At 46.4% G+C, this 14,168-nt stretch overlaps 1 protein-coding gene and 1 long non-coding RNA gene across 4 annotated transcripts in view; one reads left to right on the forward strand and one right to left on the reverse strand.

Annotated features, from left to right (window-relative positions):
• The window catches only part of LOC140384630 (zinc finger protein 143-like), a 136,623-nt gene that overhangs the window by 86,664 nt on the left and 35,791 nt on the right, over positions 1 to 14,168 (forward strand). For all 3 annotated transcript variants that reach the window (XM_072466518.1, XM_072466519.1, XM_072466520.1), the window contains exon 10: positions 9,330 to 9,455. In XM_072466518.1, coding sequence (XP_072322619.1) covers positions 9,330 to 9,455 — 126 coding nt within the window. The remainder of the gene's footprint in view (positions 1 to 9,329; positions 9,456 to 14,168) is intronic.
• The window catches only part of LOC140384632 (uncharacterized), a 69,237-nt gene that overhangs the window by 13,240 nt on the left and 41,829 nt on the right, over positions 1 to 14,168 (reverse strand). The window lies entirely within an intron of this gene.

Raw genomic sequence — 14,168 nt, forward strand, 5'->3', positions numbered from 1 at the left:
TGTAGGGGAACTAGCTTAAAAGCACTGGCGACGGCGCCGTTGCCGTTTTCCCCGAAAAAATACACCACAAACCCAGTGGTGGTGGCAACTCTGAAAATTTGGGGGCAGTGGAGACGACATAAGGGAGTGACGGGTGCCTCAGTGTGGTCCTCGATAAGGAACAACCATCGGTTCGTCCCGGGAAGGATAGATGGGGGATTTAAATCTTGGCAGCGAGCAGGAATTGCGAAATTGAAGGACTTGTTCTTAGACGGGACGTTCGCGAGTCTGGGAGCACTGACAGAAAAATATGGGTTCCCACCTGGGAATGCATTTCGCTATATGCAAGTGAGGGCATTTGTGAGGCAACAGGTGAGGGAGTTTCCGCAGCTCCCGGCGCAAGAGATCCAGGACAGAGTAATTTTGGGGGCATGGGTGGGCGATGGTAGGGTGTCAGATATATATAGGGAAATGAGAGACGAGGGGGAGACGATGGTAGAGGAGCTGAAGGGAAAATGGGAGGAGGAGCTGGGGGAAGAGATTGAGGAGGGGCTGTGGTCAGATGCCCTAAGTAGGGTAAACTCTTCGTCCTCGTGTGCCAGGCTCAGTCTGATACAATTCAAGGTTCTACACAGGGCGCATATGACGGGAGCAAGGCTGAGTAGATTTTTTGGAGTGGAGGATAGGTGCGGGAGATGCGCGGGAAGCCCGGCGAACCACACCCACATGTTTTGGTCATGTCCGGTATTGCATGGGTTCTGGGTGGGTGTGGCAAAAGTGATTTCAAAGGTGGTGGGGGTCCGGGTCGAACCAGGCTGGGGGTTGGCTATATTTGGGGTTGCAGATGAGCCGGGAGTGCAGGAGGCGAGAGAGGCCGATGTTTTGGCCTTTGCGTCCCTAGTAGCCCGGTGAAGGATTCTACTTATGTGGAAAGAAGCTAAACCCCCGGGCGTGGAGGCCTGGATAAACGACATGGCAGGGTTTGTAAAATTGGAGCGGATAAAGTACGCACTAAGAGGTTTGGCTCAAGGGTTCACCAGGCGGTGGCAACAGTTCCTCGACTATCTCGCAGAGCGATAAGGGAAAATAGGAAAGGCAGCAGCAGCAACCCAGGGGGGAGGGGGGAGGGGGGGGGGGGGGGGAGGGCTCATTTGGGTCCTCAGGGGTTTTATGTGTGTGTTTATATATTAGTTATTTATATTTGATTTCACGAAGTTTCAATTTTAGTTACTATTTCTGTTGTTTCTTATTTTGTTGTTGGCAGTTGCCGTTAGTTAGCATATTATTTATTTAAAAAACGATCAATGTATATATTATTACAAAGTTGTAAAATGGGAAATTTTTGTTTGATCGAAAAACTTTAATAAAGTATATTTTTTTTAAATAAAAAATTATAGTGCGTGAAATTGGGGAAAGTGTATTGAGATGGATAGAAAATTGGTTAGCAGACAGGAAACAAAAATAATAAACTGGGGCGAAATTGTCCCGAAACGGCGCGATGTCCGCCAACTGGCGCCCAAAACGGCGCCAATCAGACGGGCATCGCGCCGCCCCAAAGGTGTGGAATGCTCCGCATCTTTGGGGGCCGAGCCCCATCATTGAGGGGCTAGGCCGACGGCGGAGGAATTTCCGCCCCGCCAGCTGGCGGAACGGCCTTTGTTGCCCCGCCAGCTGGCGCGGAAATGACATGTCGGGACAGCGCATGCGCGGGAGCGTCGGCGGCCGCTGACAGTTTCCTGCGCAGTGGAGGGAGTCTCTTCCGCCTCCGCCATGGTGGAGACCGTGGCGGAGGCCGAAGGGAAAGAGTGCCCCCACGGCACAGGCCCGCCCGCGGATCGGTGGGCCCCGATCGCGGGCCAGGCCACCGTGGGGGCACCCCCGGGGTCAGATCGGCCCGCGCCCCCCCCCAGGACCCCGGAGCCCGCCCGCGCCGCCTTGTCCCGCCGGTAAATAGGTGCTTTAATTTACGCCGGCGGGACAGGCAATTTATCGGCAGGACTTTGGCCCATCCGGGCCGGAGAATCGAGCGGGGGGGGGGCCCGCCAACCGGCGCGGCGTGATTCCCGCCCCCGCCGAATCTCCGGTGCCGGAGACTTCGGCAACCGGCGGGGGCGGGATTCACGGGAGCCCCCGGTGATTCTCCGACCCGGCGGGGGGTCGGAGAATGACGCCCCTGGTCTTTTTCCGAATGGCAGGCAGTGACTTGTGGGATACCACGGGGATCAGTGCTAGGACCCCAGAAATTGAAAATATACATTAATGATTTAGATGAGGGAACTAAATGTAATAGCTCCAAATTTGCAGATGACGCAAAACTGGGTGGGAGAGTGAGCTGTGAGGAGGATGCAAAGATGCTTCTGTGTGACCTGAGCAAGTTGAGTGAGTGGGAAAATGCATGGCAGATGCAGTATAATGCTGATAAATGTGTGGTTATTCACTTTGGTAGCAAAAACAGGAAGGCAGATTATCTGAATGGCTATATACTCAGAGAGGGGAATGTGCAACGAATCGCTGAAGGTAAGCATGCAGGTGTAGCAGGTGATAAGAAGGCAAATGGTATGTTGGCCTTCATAGCGAGAGGATTCCAGTACAGAAGCAGGGATGTCTTGCAATTATGCAGGGCCTTGGTGAGGCCACACTTGGAATATTGTGTGCAGTTTTGATATACTTAGCTGAGGAAGGATATTCTTGCTGTAGAAGGAGTACAGAGAAGGTTCACCAAACTGATTCCTGGGATGGTGGGAAGGATATATGAGGTGAGATTGAGTCTGTTAGGATTATATTCACTGGAGTTCAGAAGAATGAAGGGGATCTCACAGAAATCTATAAAATAAAAAAGCCTATAAAATTTGAACAGGACTCGACAGGGCAGATGCAGGAAGGATGTTCCCGATGGTGGGGGTGTCCAGAATCAGGTGTCATAGTCTGAGGATATGGGGTCAATCTTTTGGGACTGAGATGAGGAGAAATATCTTCACGCAGTAAGTCTGTGGAATTTGCTACCATTGAAAGCAGGTTGAGACCAAATCTTTGTATGTTTTAAAGAAGGAGTTAGATATAGCTCTTGGGGCTGAAGGGATCAAAGGTTTTGGGGGGAAAGCGGGAATAGGATACTGAGTTTCATGATCTGCCATGATCATATTGAATGGCGGAGCAGAATTGAAGGGCCGAATGGCTTACTCCTGCTCCTATTTTCTATGTTTCCATATCATAGAATCACAGAATTTACAGTGCAGAGGGAGGCCATTTGGCCAATCGAGTCTGCACTGGCTCTTGGAAAGAGCACCCTACTTAAGCCCACGCCTCCCAAGCTATCCCAAGCTATTTCACAGGAGTGTTAGCAAAAACAATTTGAGCCTTTGGGGCAGATGACCAAAAGCTTGATTAAAGAGATGGGTTTAAAGGAGCATCTTAAGGAAGATAGAGGTGGTGACGTGGAGAGGTTTAGGGAAGGATTCCCAGAGCTAAGGGCCGAGCCAGTGGAGTAATAAATATCAGGGATACGCAGGATACCAGAATTGGAGGATAGCAGCTATCTGAGAGTTGTGTGGCTAGTGGAAGTTACAGAAATTGGGAGGAGGTGAAACCATGGAAGGATTCGGGAGGGTGCATGGAGATGATAATTGTAAGATGCAGGTGTTGCTAAACTAACTACTTTTGAACTGCATTGATTGTTATGTGGTTGGTTATTATGAAGCTGCGAGTACCAATGGTGCTGCATGGCTTTGATGATGCAGAAATTCTGTTACCAGTTTTTATTCTGTCCCACCTCTACTAAAATCTCCATCTAGTGAGTGACTGAGATCTGGGAAATATTTATCTATTAAAAGGCATATGCACTTCCAAAAATTAAATCTCACTATAGTAGCAATGGAACAAAAGCAATGGGGAGATTCTGGCATAGTGATAATGTCACGGCCCAAGCTAATGCTCTGGGACATGGGTTCAAATCCCACCCCAGCTGGTAGATATTCAACTCAGTTAATAAATCTGGGATTATACAAGACTAGTTTCAGTAAAGGTGACCATGAAACTAATCTATTTTCGTAAAAAGCCATCTAACGTTCTTTAGAGAGGGAAATCTTCCACCCCTAGCTGGTCTGGCCTACATATGATTCCAAACCCACTGCACTGTGGTTGCCTCTTAACTGCGCTCTGAAATGGCCTAGCAAGCCAATCATTTCATGGGCAGTTAGGGGTGGGCAAGAAATGCTGGTCCAGCCAGCAACACTCCCATCCCATGGAAGAATAGAAATTGAAAAACCTGCATTTCTATCGTGCTTTTCAGATCAGGGTGTCACCTTTGCAGCTGATTAAATACTTCTCAATTGAAATGAAAAAATGAAATGAAAATTGCTTATTGTCACAAGTAGGCTTCAAATGTGGTTACTGTGAAAAGCCCCTAGTCGCCACATTCCAGTGCCTGTTCGGGGAGGCTGGTACGGGAATTGAACCGTGCTGCTGGCCTGCCTTGGTCTGCTTTCAAAGCCAGCGATTTAGCCCTGTGCTAAATTGAAGTCACTATTGTAATGTTTGTAATGTAATACAATAGCAGCAGCAGATAAATCGTGGTTCTGTTTAAACGTTTAGCTGCAAGCTGACTTTTGCTGCAAATCTATATGCTCATGAGCCTCCACACATGTCCTGAGTCTCTAGTGTCCAATGTTCCCTCTAAACTTTCTTTGTACTAGGCAGTCTACAAACTTCTCTCAATGTTACTTTTTGTCCATGGGCTGTCTACGTTTTGAAAGTCACTGAACCGTCGCAAACAGTGAGCTACCTGTTTATTTTATGCGTGGCACATTCCAGATTGCTGAGGCTTCTCATGTGTGCAACATAAGACGTTACTCTCTTCCCACTGCTCCTATTCCACCTCTCCTCAAAAATCCCTTTCCCACTCCACCTCTAACTGATTTCATTACGCTTCCACTATCACCCATCTCAATCCACTTCTCTCTCTAGTTCCATTCTCACCCTTCTCTCTCCCTAATCCTATTCTAGCTCTCCCCTCAATTCTACCTCACCTTTCATTTCCTGTTCCATGATGATATGTAATTATTAAAGCCTACCAATAAAGTTATTTCTGTTTAAATACACAAGTCTCAAGATATCATCATTGAGTCACCACCACAGCAGCATAAAGAAATCCATATTATCACATGGTGTCAGAAGTGGAATTTGGTAATGGTACCTTGGTCATTGATGGTGATGATCAATGATGACAAGAAAGGTGGCAACCAAATGCAGGGACACAGAACAGTATTCCAAGGTATGGAACACTGAAGCCTCACAAGACGAAGAGCTGTGACTTTGAAAAAAAGGAACTTAAAAACCGAATTGCTGCAAAGCTCAGAAAGCAGACACAGAGAGGCTGTTGCTTTAAATTTGAAACAAAAGCCAAAGAAAGGGCAAACAACCTGCAGAGTTCAAGCCTCATGCCTTTCAAAATAATGGCACCCGCCAGGTCTTCCAAAACGCAGGAAGATCAAAGCCATGAAGAAACCGATAGCTCGCAGCTTTAAAAGGAAACACTTCTGCCGAAACACTCTCAGCACAGGACATTAAAATAGACTTCAGTGGTTTAGAAAAATAAGGATGAAGTATTAAAAAGCAGCTACCATCGCTGGTCTCCTGAAAAAACATGGGAAAAACACAGATACAACCACAGCTACTGACAGCTGAGTGGAAAAAAAACAGTGATAGTCTTAAAGAGGCAAACCCCCGAAAGGAGGGCAACGAAGGACCAAATGAAGGGCAAGGAGAGATTCGCCTACCGGAAACAAGTCAACACTTCACCAGATACAGACCCGGTCAACGGTGAAGCCAAAAGAAAGGGCAAAAATGTTCTGTTTTCGACAGAAAAAGAGGAGCCTTAAATGAAATCTGAAAATGTAAATCCGACACTGAAGTACATGAACCAAGAAGAATAAAAGCACTGGAGGTCTCCGATGTACCGAAAACCATTGAACTGAATGACAGAATTCATAAGCTTGCAAAACGTTTTGCAAATGTAACAGCAAAAAGAATTAAAGCTCTAGCGAAGACATTCAAACAACAAGCTGAAATGGCTGATGGTAAACCTGGAGAAAAAAAGAAAGTTCCAAACATTTACAACATTAAGTTAAGAAGAAGGAGAAATTAATGAAGACAATGGAGAATAAACTGAACTCTGAAAAAGCAACTACAAATATAAGAACAAGTCCAGTGAAGAATTGAATCAGGAGAATAAGAGCTTTAAAGAAGAAACTAAGCAGAGCAGTGGTTAGTACTGCTGCCTCACGGCGGCAGGAACCCAGATTTGATTTGGCCTTGGGTGACTGAGTGGGGTTTGCATGTTCTCCCTGTTTCTGTGTGGATTTCCTTTGGGTGCTCTGGTTTCCTCCCACAGTCCAACGAAGTGCAGATTAGATGGATTGGCCATGCTAAAAAAAGATTGTCCGATGGTGTCCAAAGATGTGCAGGTTAGGTGGGGCTACGGGGATAGGGTGGGGGAGTGGGTCTCGGTAGGGTGCTCTTTCAGGGGGGTTGGTGCAGATTTGGTGGGCTGAATGGCCTCCTTCTAAACTGTTCTAAAACTGAGATAGAAGAATTGAATTTGTAACTGGCAAGTCTCAACAAGGTATGTGAAGAAACTATTCAGAGCCTTCAGAAAGAAGTTGAAGAAGTGAAGCTTGGCAATGAAAAATTAAGAGCTCCGAAAATTGACAGCAGAAATGAGCAACCCCAACACAGAAAGAAACCGAGATCATGAGCAAGATTTTCCGGCCTTTCAAGCTGACAGGATCATCCGGTCCCACTGACAGCGCACCCCTGCTGTGGGTTTCCCAACATCAAAGAGAGGTAAGTATAGTGCAATCACACGCTTGAGTGTTTGGAATGCATTTAGTGCTTGGAGTAAACTTACCTCTCTTTGATGTGGCCAATATTTATAAACATTGAGGGGTTCATCACTAAGGCCACTGAACCATGAAGGGAGATGAATGAATCAAAGCTGCAGATGGTTTGTAGAAGCTGTCAATCACAGACCACTACTCGAAAGCTCTGAATGGCTTGCAGCTAATGGATTTGTGGGAACCTGTCACAGGTGTTCTCCTTCGAGTAATAGATAGGTGGAGCTTCAAGATAAGTGTTACAGCTGTAGTTTTTCTCACTACCCCTGTCTGGACTGCTCTCTAGCCGTGGGGAGGAGGCAGGGGTCCCTGTGGGGGGGGGGTCCCTTTGGTCAGAGCGGTCTCCCTATTACAAGGATCCCTGGGGGAGGGTCTCTCTATTACAGGGATCCCGGGGAGGGCTCCCTATTACAGGGGTCCCGCCGGGGTCTCCCTAATACAGGGGTCCCGCTGGAAGAGGGGGGGGGTCACCCCCGTACAAAGAACAAAGAAAAGTACAGCAGAAGAACAGCCCCTTCGGCCCTCCAAGCCTGCGCTGACCATGCTGCCGGTCTAAACTAAAATCTTCTACAATTCCGGGGTCCGTATCCCTCTATTCCCATCATATTCAGGTATTTGTCAAGATGCCCCTTAAACGTCACTAACGTCCCTGCTTCCACCACCTCCTCCGGCAGCGAGTTCCAGGCACCCACTACCCTCTGTGTAAAAAACTTGCCTCGCACATCTCCTCTAAACCTTTCCCCTCGCACCTTAAACCTATGCCCCCTAGTAATTGACCCCTCTACCCTGGGAAAAAGTCTCTGACTGTCCACTCTGTCTATGCCCCATATAATTTTGTCGATCTCTATCAGGACACCCCTCAACCTTCTTCGTTCCAGTGAGAACAAACCAAGTTTATTCAACCTCTCCTCATAGCTAATGCCCTCCATACCAGGCAACATCCTGGTAAATCTCTTCTGCACCCTCTCTAAAGCCTCCACATCCGTCTGGTAGTGTGGCAACCAGAATTGAACACTATACTCCAAGTGTGGCCTAACTAAGGTTCTATACAGCTGCAACATGGCTTGCAATTTTTATACTCAATGCCTCGGCCAATGAAGGCAAGCATGCCGTATGCCTTCTTGACTACCTTCTCCACCTGTGTTGCCCCTTTCAGTGACCTGTGGACCTGTACACCAAGATCTCTCTGAATGTCAATACTCTTGAGGGTTCTACCATTCACTGTATATTACCTACCTGTATTAGACCTTACAAAATGCATCACCTCACATTTTCCTGCCATCTCGCTGCCCAAGTATCCAAACAATCTAAATCCTGCTGTACTTTGTGCTGGGAATCCCTTGTATTCCAGTCCATGCATAAATTTGCATGGCAAGGAACACTGAATTGTTTGCCGGTTTGCGCTCCCAGGGGAATTGTAAACCGGCTGCAAATCACCCCGGCGGGATTCAGTGACGAGAGACGAGAACAGGATGCACTGCGCAAGATTTGGTCTGACCAGAGCACTATAAAGTATTGTCCCCTTCCCAGCTGCATGTCTGCATGACTGTGCAGCAACTGAAAGCATCACACAGGCCGCTCATGAGTTGTCCCATTAAACTACCATGCATGTGTATTTAACAATAAATTAAAGATATTGTGTATTGAAATGAACAAGCTGCCCAGGCCAAAATCAAAAATTCAAGGGATATTGGTGTACATGTTGATTTATAACTTCTGCATTACTGATTTGACTACATCATTCAACATTCAATTGACCTAGGTGATTGCTGCTTTGCACTGTCAGATGTGTTTAATGCTCAGACTATAAAACATTACTGTGTTTTTTTAGCAACTTCAACACCATTCATCAAATACATATTTGATGTGAAAGACTACAGTTTTCTCTATTAAATTTAATTGTCATTATTCAGCATACAGATTTACTTTTGTCAAATTCATTTTGTCATTCCAGGGCTGCCTTCTCTGATTCTACTGCCCCCCACCACCCCCTAGTTTATCATTAGCAAATTTGACAACTTTTCATTGAGTTGTCAGGCCACATTTGTAAATTTTAACCAGGTAGAGGTCCGAACACTGAGTCGAGGAGCACATCACTTAGTACTGCAGCTGCCCTACACCCTGGCATAACTCCTCTGAGTAATTGTTAGCATCTACCCCACTTAGTTTCTTATCTATTCGCAGGATTTACCATGAATCCCCAGTTTTGAGTTTAATAATTGGAATAGTCTAACAAGAACCTATATTGCATTCAGAATGCAGGCACTTTGTAAAGGCCACAGAAAATATTATCAATTGAAACGTTTATTCAAAAATGCCAACAAATATCAGTTACATTCTTGTCCAATTGTTCTACAAGGTTCCTCCACTGTCAGTGTGCTGTCCTGTAGCAATCTGTATGAGGAAACTGCTGTCCAAAGTTCTCTTCTCCTCTTATTAATGCTTGTGTTGCATTTTCAGGATATGGATTAAAAAGCCATACAAGAACTCATACAGGCGAAAAGCCTTACAGGTGCCCAGAAGAAAGTTGCGACAAAGCATTTAAAACCTCAGGGGATTTACAGAAACACATCCGAACTCACACAGGTAAAACAGGATATAAAATTATATCGCCAATCCATCACTGTCGCTGAGTCAAGATCTTGGGACTCCCTGCCTAACAGCACTGAGGGAGTACCTACACCACGTGGGCTGCAGCTGTTCAACAAGACAGGTCACCACCACCTTCTCGAGGGCAGTTAAGAATGGGCAATGAAAATGCTGGCCTAGCCAATGACATCCATATCCTGTGAAAGAATATTTAAAAAAATTTTACGTGGTTGAGGAAATGGATCTTTCATTTTGTTTAATCTTGTCAAAGCACCATCTCATATGTGCATCCTCACATCCTTGATTAGAAGAGTAGCTTACTTGGATACCAGGGGCGAGATTCTCCGAACACCCGCCTATCTCGCCGGTGTGGATAAAACCACCTCTCTTACCGGCGGGACAAGGCGGCGCGGGCGGGTTCCGGGGTCCTGGGGGAGGGCGCGGGGCGATCTGGCCCCGGGGGGTGCCCCCACGGTGGCCTGGCCCGCGATCGGGGCCCACCGATCCGCGGGCGGGCACAGGCTCTTTTCCTTCCGCCTTCGCCACCGTCTCCACCATGGCGGAGGCGGAAGAGACTCCCTCCACAGTGCATGCGCGGGGATGCTGTGAGCGGCCGCTAACATTCCCGCGTATGCGCCGCCCGGCAATGTCACCAGCTGGCGGGGCAGCAAAGGCCTTTTCCACCAGCTGGCGGGGCGGAAATTAGTCCGTCGCGGGCCTAGCCCCTTAAGGTTGGGGCTCGGCCCCCCAAGATGCAGAGACTTCCCACCTTTGGGGCGGCGCAATGCCTGACTGATTTGCGCCGTTTTTGGCGCTGGTCGGCGGACGTCGCGCCGATACCGGAGAATTTCGCCCCAGCTTTTTTTTTTTAAGTGGACCTTTCAGGGAAATACTTAAGTCTTCGGTAAAAATATTAATATTTGTAATCGTATAGTGATTTGCTGTCAGGGCAACTTGAGGTAACCTACAGTTATAGATTGTATCTTTATGACAATATTCTCTACATTTTGCAGAGTTAACAATATATATAATTCCAAACTCCCACAAAACCAGCCGCTACTTCCGATGATGTGGCATAGTTTATCGTGGTCATAGTCATATAGGACTTTAAACTAAAGATTGGGGGGGAAGGGAAAGTCAGGGAACCAAGAGGTGAAGTAATAAGTGGGAAGCGTAGCTGCTTAGGAATACAAAAAAGCACAAAAAGACAAAACTCAGGAGAGGTTACGATAGTCCCCATCCCACAAAATATGACACAGTGTATGGAAAGGCTCAGTAAACCAAGGTCCACCACACTAAGAAAACAAAAAGGGACGGTCAATAGAGAATTAAAGGTGCTATATTTAAATGCGCGCAGTGTACGGAACAAGGTAGATGAGCTTGTGGCCCAGATTGTGACTGGCAGGTATGATGTGGTAGACATCACAGAGACATGGTTCAGGGGGTTCAGGACTGGCATTTAAACATCCAGGGATTCACAACCTATCGAAAAGACAGAGAGGTGGGCAGAGGGGGCGGGGTTGCTTTGTTAATTAGGAATGAAATTAAATCAATAGCACTAAACGACATAGGGTCAGATGATGTGGAGTCTGTGCGGGTAGAGTTGAGGAACCACAAAGGCAAAAAAACCATAATGGGAGTTATGTACAGGCCTCCTAACAGTGGTCAGGACCAGGGGCACAAAATGCACCATGAAATAGAAAATGCATGTCAGAAAGGCAAGGTCACAGTGATCATGGGGGACTTCAATATGCAGGTGGACTGGGTAAATAATGCTGCCAGTGGACCCATGGAAAGGGAATTCATTGAATGTTTACAGGAGGGCTTTTTGGAACAGCTTGTGATGGAGCCCACGAGGGAACAGGCCATTCTGGACTTAGTGTTATGTAATGAGCCAGACTTGATTAAAGATCTTAAAGTAAGGGAGCACTTAGGAGGCAATCATCATAATATGGTAGAATTCAATCTCCAATTTGAAAGAGAGAAGGTAGAATCAGATGTAAAGGTGTTACAGTTAAATAAAGGTAACTACAGGGGCATTAGGGAGGAACTGACGAAATCGACTGGTAGCAGAGCCTAGTGGGAAAGACAGTAGAACAGCAATGGCAGGAGTTTCTGGGAGTAATTGAGGACACAGTACAGAGGTTCATCCCAAAGAAAAGAAAGGTTATCAGAGGGGGGATTAGGCAGCCATGGCTGACAAAGGAAGTTAGGGAATGCATCAAAGCAAAAGAGAAAGCCTATAATGTGGCAAAGAGTAGTGGGAAGTCAGAAGATTGGGAAGGCTACAAAAACAAACAGAGGATAACAAAGAGAAAAATAAGGAAAGAGAGGATCAAATATGAAGGTAGGCTAGCCAGTAACATTAGGAATGATAGTAAAAGTTTCTTTAAATACATTAAAAACAAACGGGAGGCAAAAGTTGACATTGGGCTGCTCCAAAATGACGCTGGTAATCTAGTGATGGGAGACAAGGACATAGCTGAGGAACTAAATAAGTACTTTGCGTCAGTCTTCACAATAGAAGACATGAGTAATATCCCAACAATTCCAGAGAGTCAGGGGGCAGAGTTGAATATGGTAGCCATCACAAAGGAGAAAGTGCTAGAGAAACGAAGAGGTCTAAAAATTGATAAATCTCCGGGCCCAGATGGGCTACATCCTAGAGTTCTAAAGGAGATAGCTGAAGAAATAGTGGAGGCGTTAGTTATGATCTTTCAAAAGTCACTGGAGTCAGGGAAAGTCCCAGAGGATTGGAAAATCGCTGTTGTAACCCCCCTGTTCAAGAAGGGAACAAGGAAAAAGATGGAAAATTATAGGCCAATTAGCCTAACCTCGGTTGTTGGCAAGATTCTAGAATCCATTGTTCAGGATGAGATTTCTAAATTCTTGGAAGTGCAGGGTCGAATTAGGACAAGTCAGCATGGATTTAGTAAGGGGAGGTCGTGCCTGACAAACCTGTTAGAGTTCTTTGAAGAGATAACAAATAGGTTAGACCAAGGAGAGCCAATGGATGTTATCTATCTTGACTTCCAAAAGGCCTTTGATAAGGTGCCTCACGGGAGACTGCTGAGTAAAATAAGGGCCCATGGTATTCGAGGCAAGGTACTAACATGGATTGACGATTGGCTGTCAGGCAGAAGGCAGAGAGTTGGGATAAAAGTTTCTTTTTCGGAATGGCAACCGGTGACGAGTGGTGTCCCGCAGGGTTCAGTGATGGGGCCACAGCTGTTCTCTTTATATATTAAACATCTAAATGACGGGACTGAGGGCATTCTGGCTAAGTTTGCCGATGATACAAAGATAGGTGGAGGAGCAGGTAGTATGGAGGAGGTGGGGAGGCTGCAGAAAGATTTAGACAGTTTAGGAGAGTGGTCCAAGAAACGGCTGATGAAATTCAACGTGGGCAAGTGCGAGGTCTTGCACTTTGGAAAAAAGAATAGAGGCATGGACTATTTTCTAAACGGTGACAAAATTCATAATGCTGAAGTGCAAAGGGACTTGGGAGTCCTAGTCCAGGATTCTCTAAAGGTAAACTTGCAGGTTGAGTCCGTAATTAAGAAAGCAAATGCAATGTTGTCATTCATCTCAAGAGGCTTGGAATATAAAAGCAGGGATGTTCTTCTGAAGCTTTATAAAGCATTAGTTAGGCCCCATTTAGAATACTGTGAGCAATTTTAGGCCCCACACCTCAGGAAGGACATACTGGCACTGGAGCGGGTCCAGCGGAGATTCACACGGATGATCCCAGGAATGGTAGGCCTAACATACGATGAACGTCTGAGGATCCTGGGATTATATTCATTGGAGTTTAGGAGGTTGAGGGGGAGATCTAATAGAAACTTACAAGATAATGAATGGCTTAGATAGGGTGGATGTAGGGAAGTTGTTTCCATTAGCAGGGGAGACTAGGACCCGGGGGCACAGCCTTAGAATAAAAGGGAGTCACTTTAGAACAGAGATGAGGAGAAATTTCTTCAGCCTGAGAGTGGTGGGTCTGTGGAATTCATTGCCACAGAGGGTGGTGGAGGCCGGGACGTTGAGTGTCTTTAAGACAGAAGTTGATAAATTCTTGATTTCTCGGGGAATTAAGGGCTATGGAGAGAGCGGGTAAATGGAGTTGAAATCAGCCATGATTGAATGGTGGAGTGGACTCGATGGGCCGAATGGCCTTACTTCCGCTCCTATGTCTTATGGTCTTCTGGTCAGGATGTCATTTGTGACTTTGTATTGGGCCAGAAGCTTGATTGGAGAGATATAAATGTGGATTTCTGGGAGAGATTGGCACAAATTTGGGAGGTGAAGGACTTTGGGGAGGAAAGGAAGCTTGGATAGGGGTGGGTAGTTTGCAAGCACTGTGGGCTCATTAGTTGGTTTTTGGAGGTGGGCGCAAATGGCAGACTTGAAGGAAGAAGAACGGTTAATAGTATCAGATCAGATAAAGTTGGGGACCAGAATTGGAAGTTGTCAGTAGTTTCATGGAAATAGGATTGAGGGAGGTGGAAATGGTCTCATGGATAAAATGAACTCTCAGTGGGTATGAGTGGAGACGGGACAAACTAGAGAAAGATACAAATTCAGAGTCAGAACTAGGGGGAATTTACAGGAAATTTGGCCCAGTGGCCTCGGGAAGGGTGTGATGCTGCTGAATGGATAGTCTCAAACTTAATGACAAAGAGGTCCATGTGTTCCTCACTTTTTGGACATGAG

The sequence above is a fragment of the Scyliorhinus torazame genome, chromosome 10, assembly GCF_047496885.1.
Source record: "Scyliorhinus torazame isolate Kashiwa2021f chromosome 10, sScyTor2.1, whole genome shotgun sequence".
Classification (NCBI taxonomy): domain Eukaryota; kingdom Metazoa; phylum Chordata; class Chondrichthyes; order Carcharhiniformes; family Scyliorhinidae; genus Scyliorhinus; species Scyliorhinus torazame.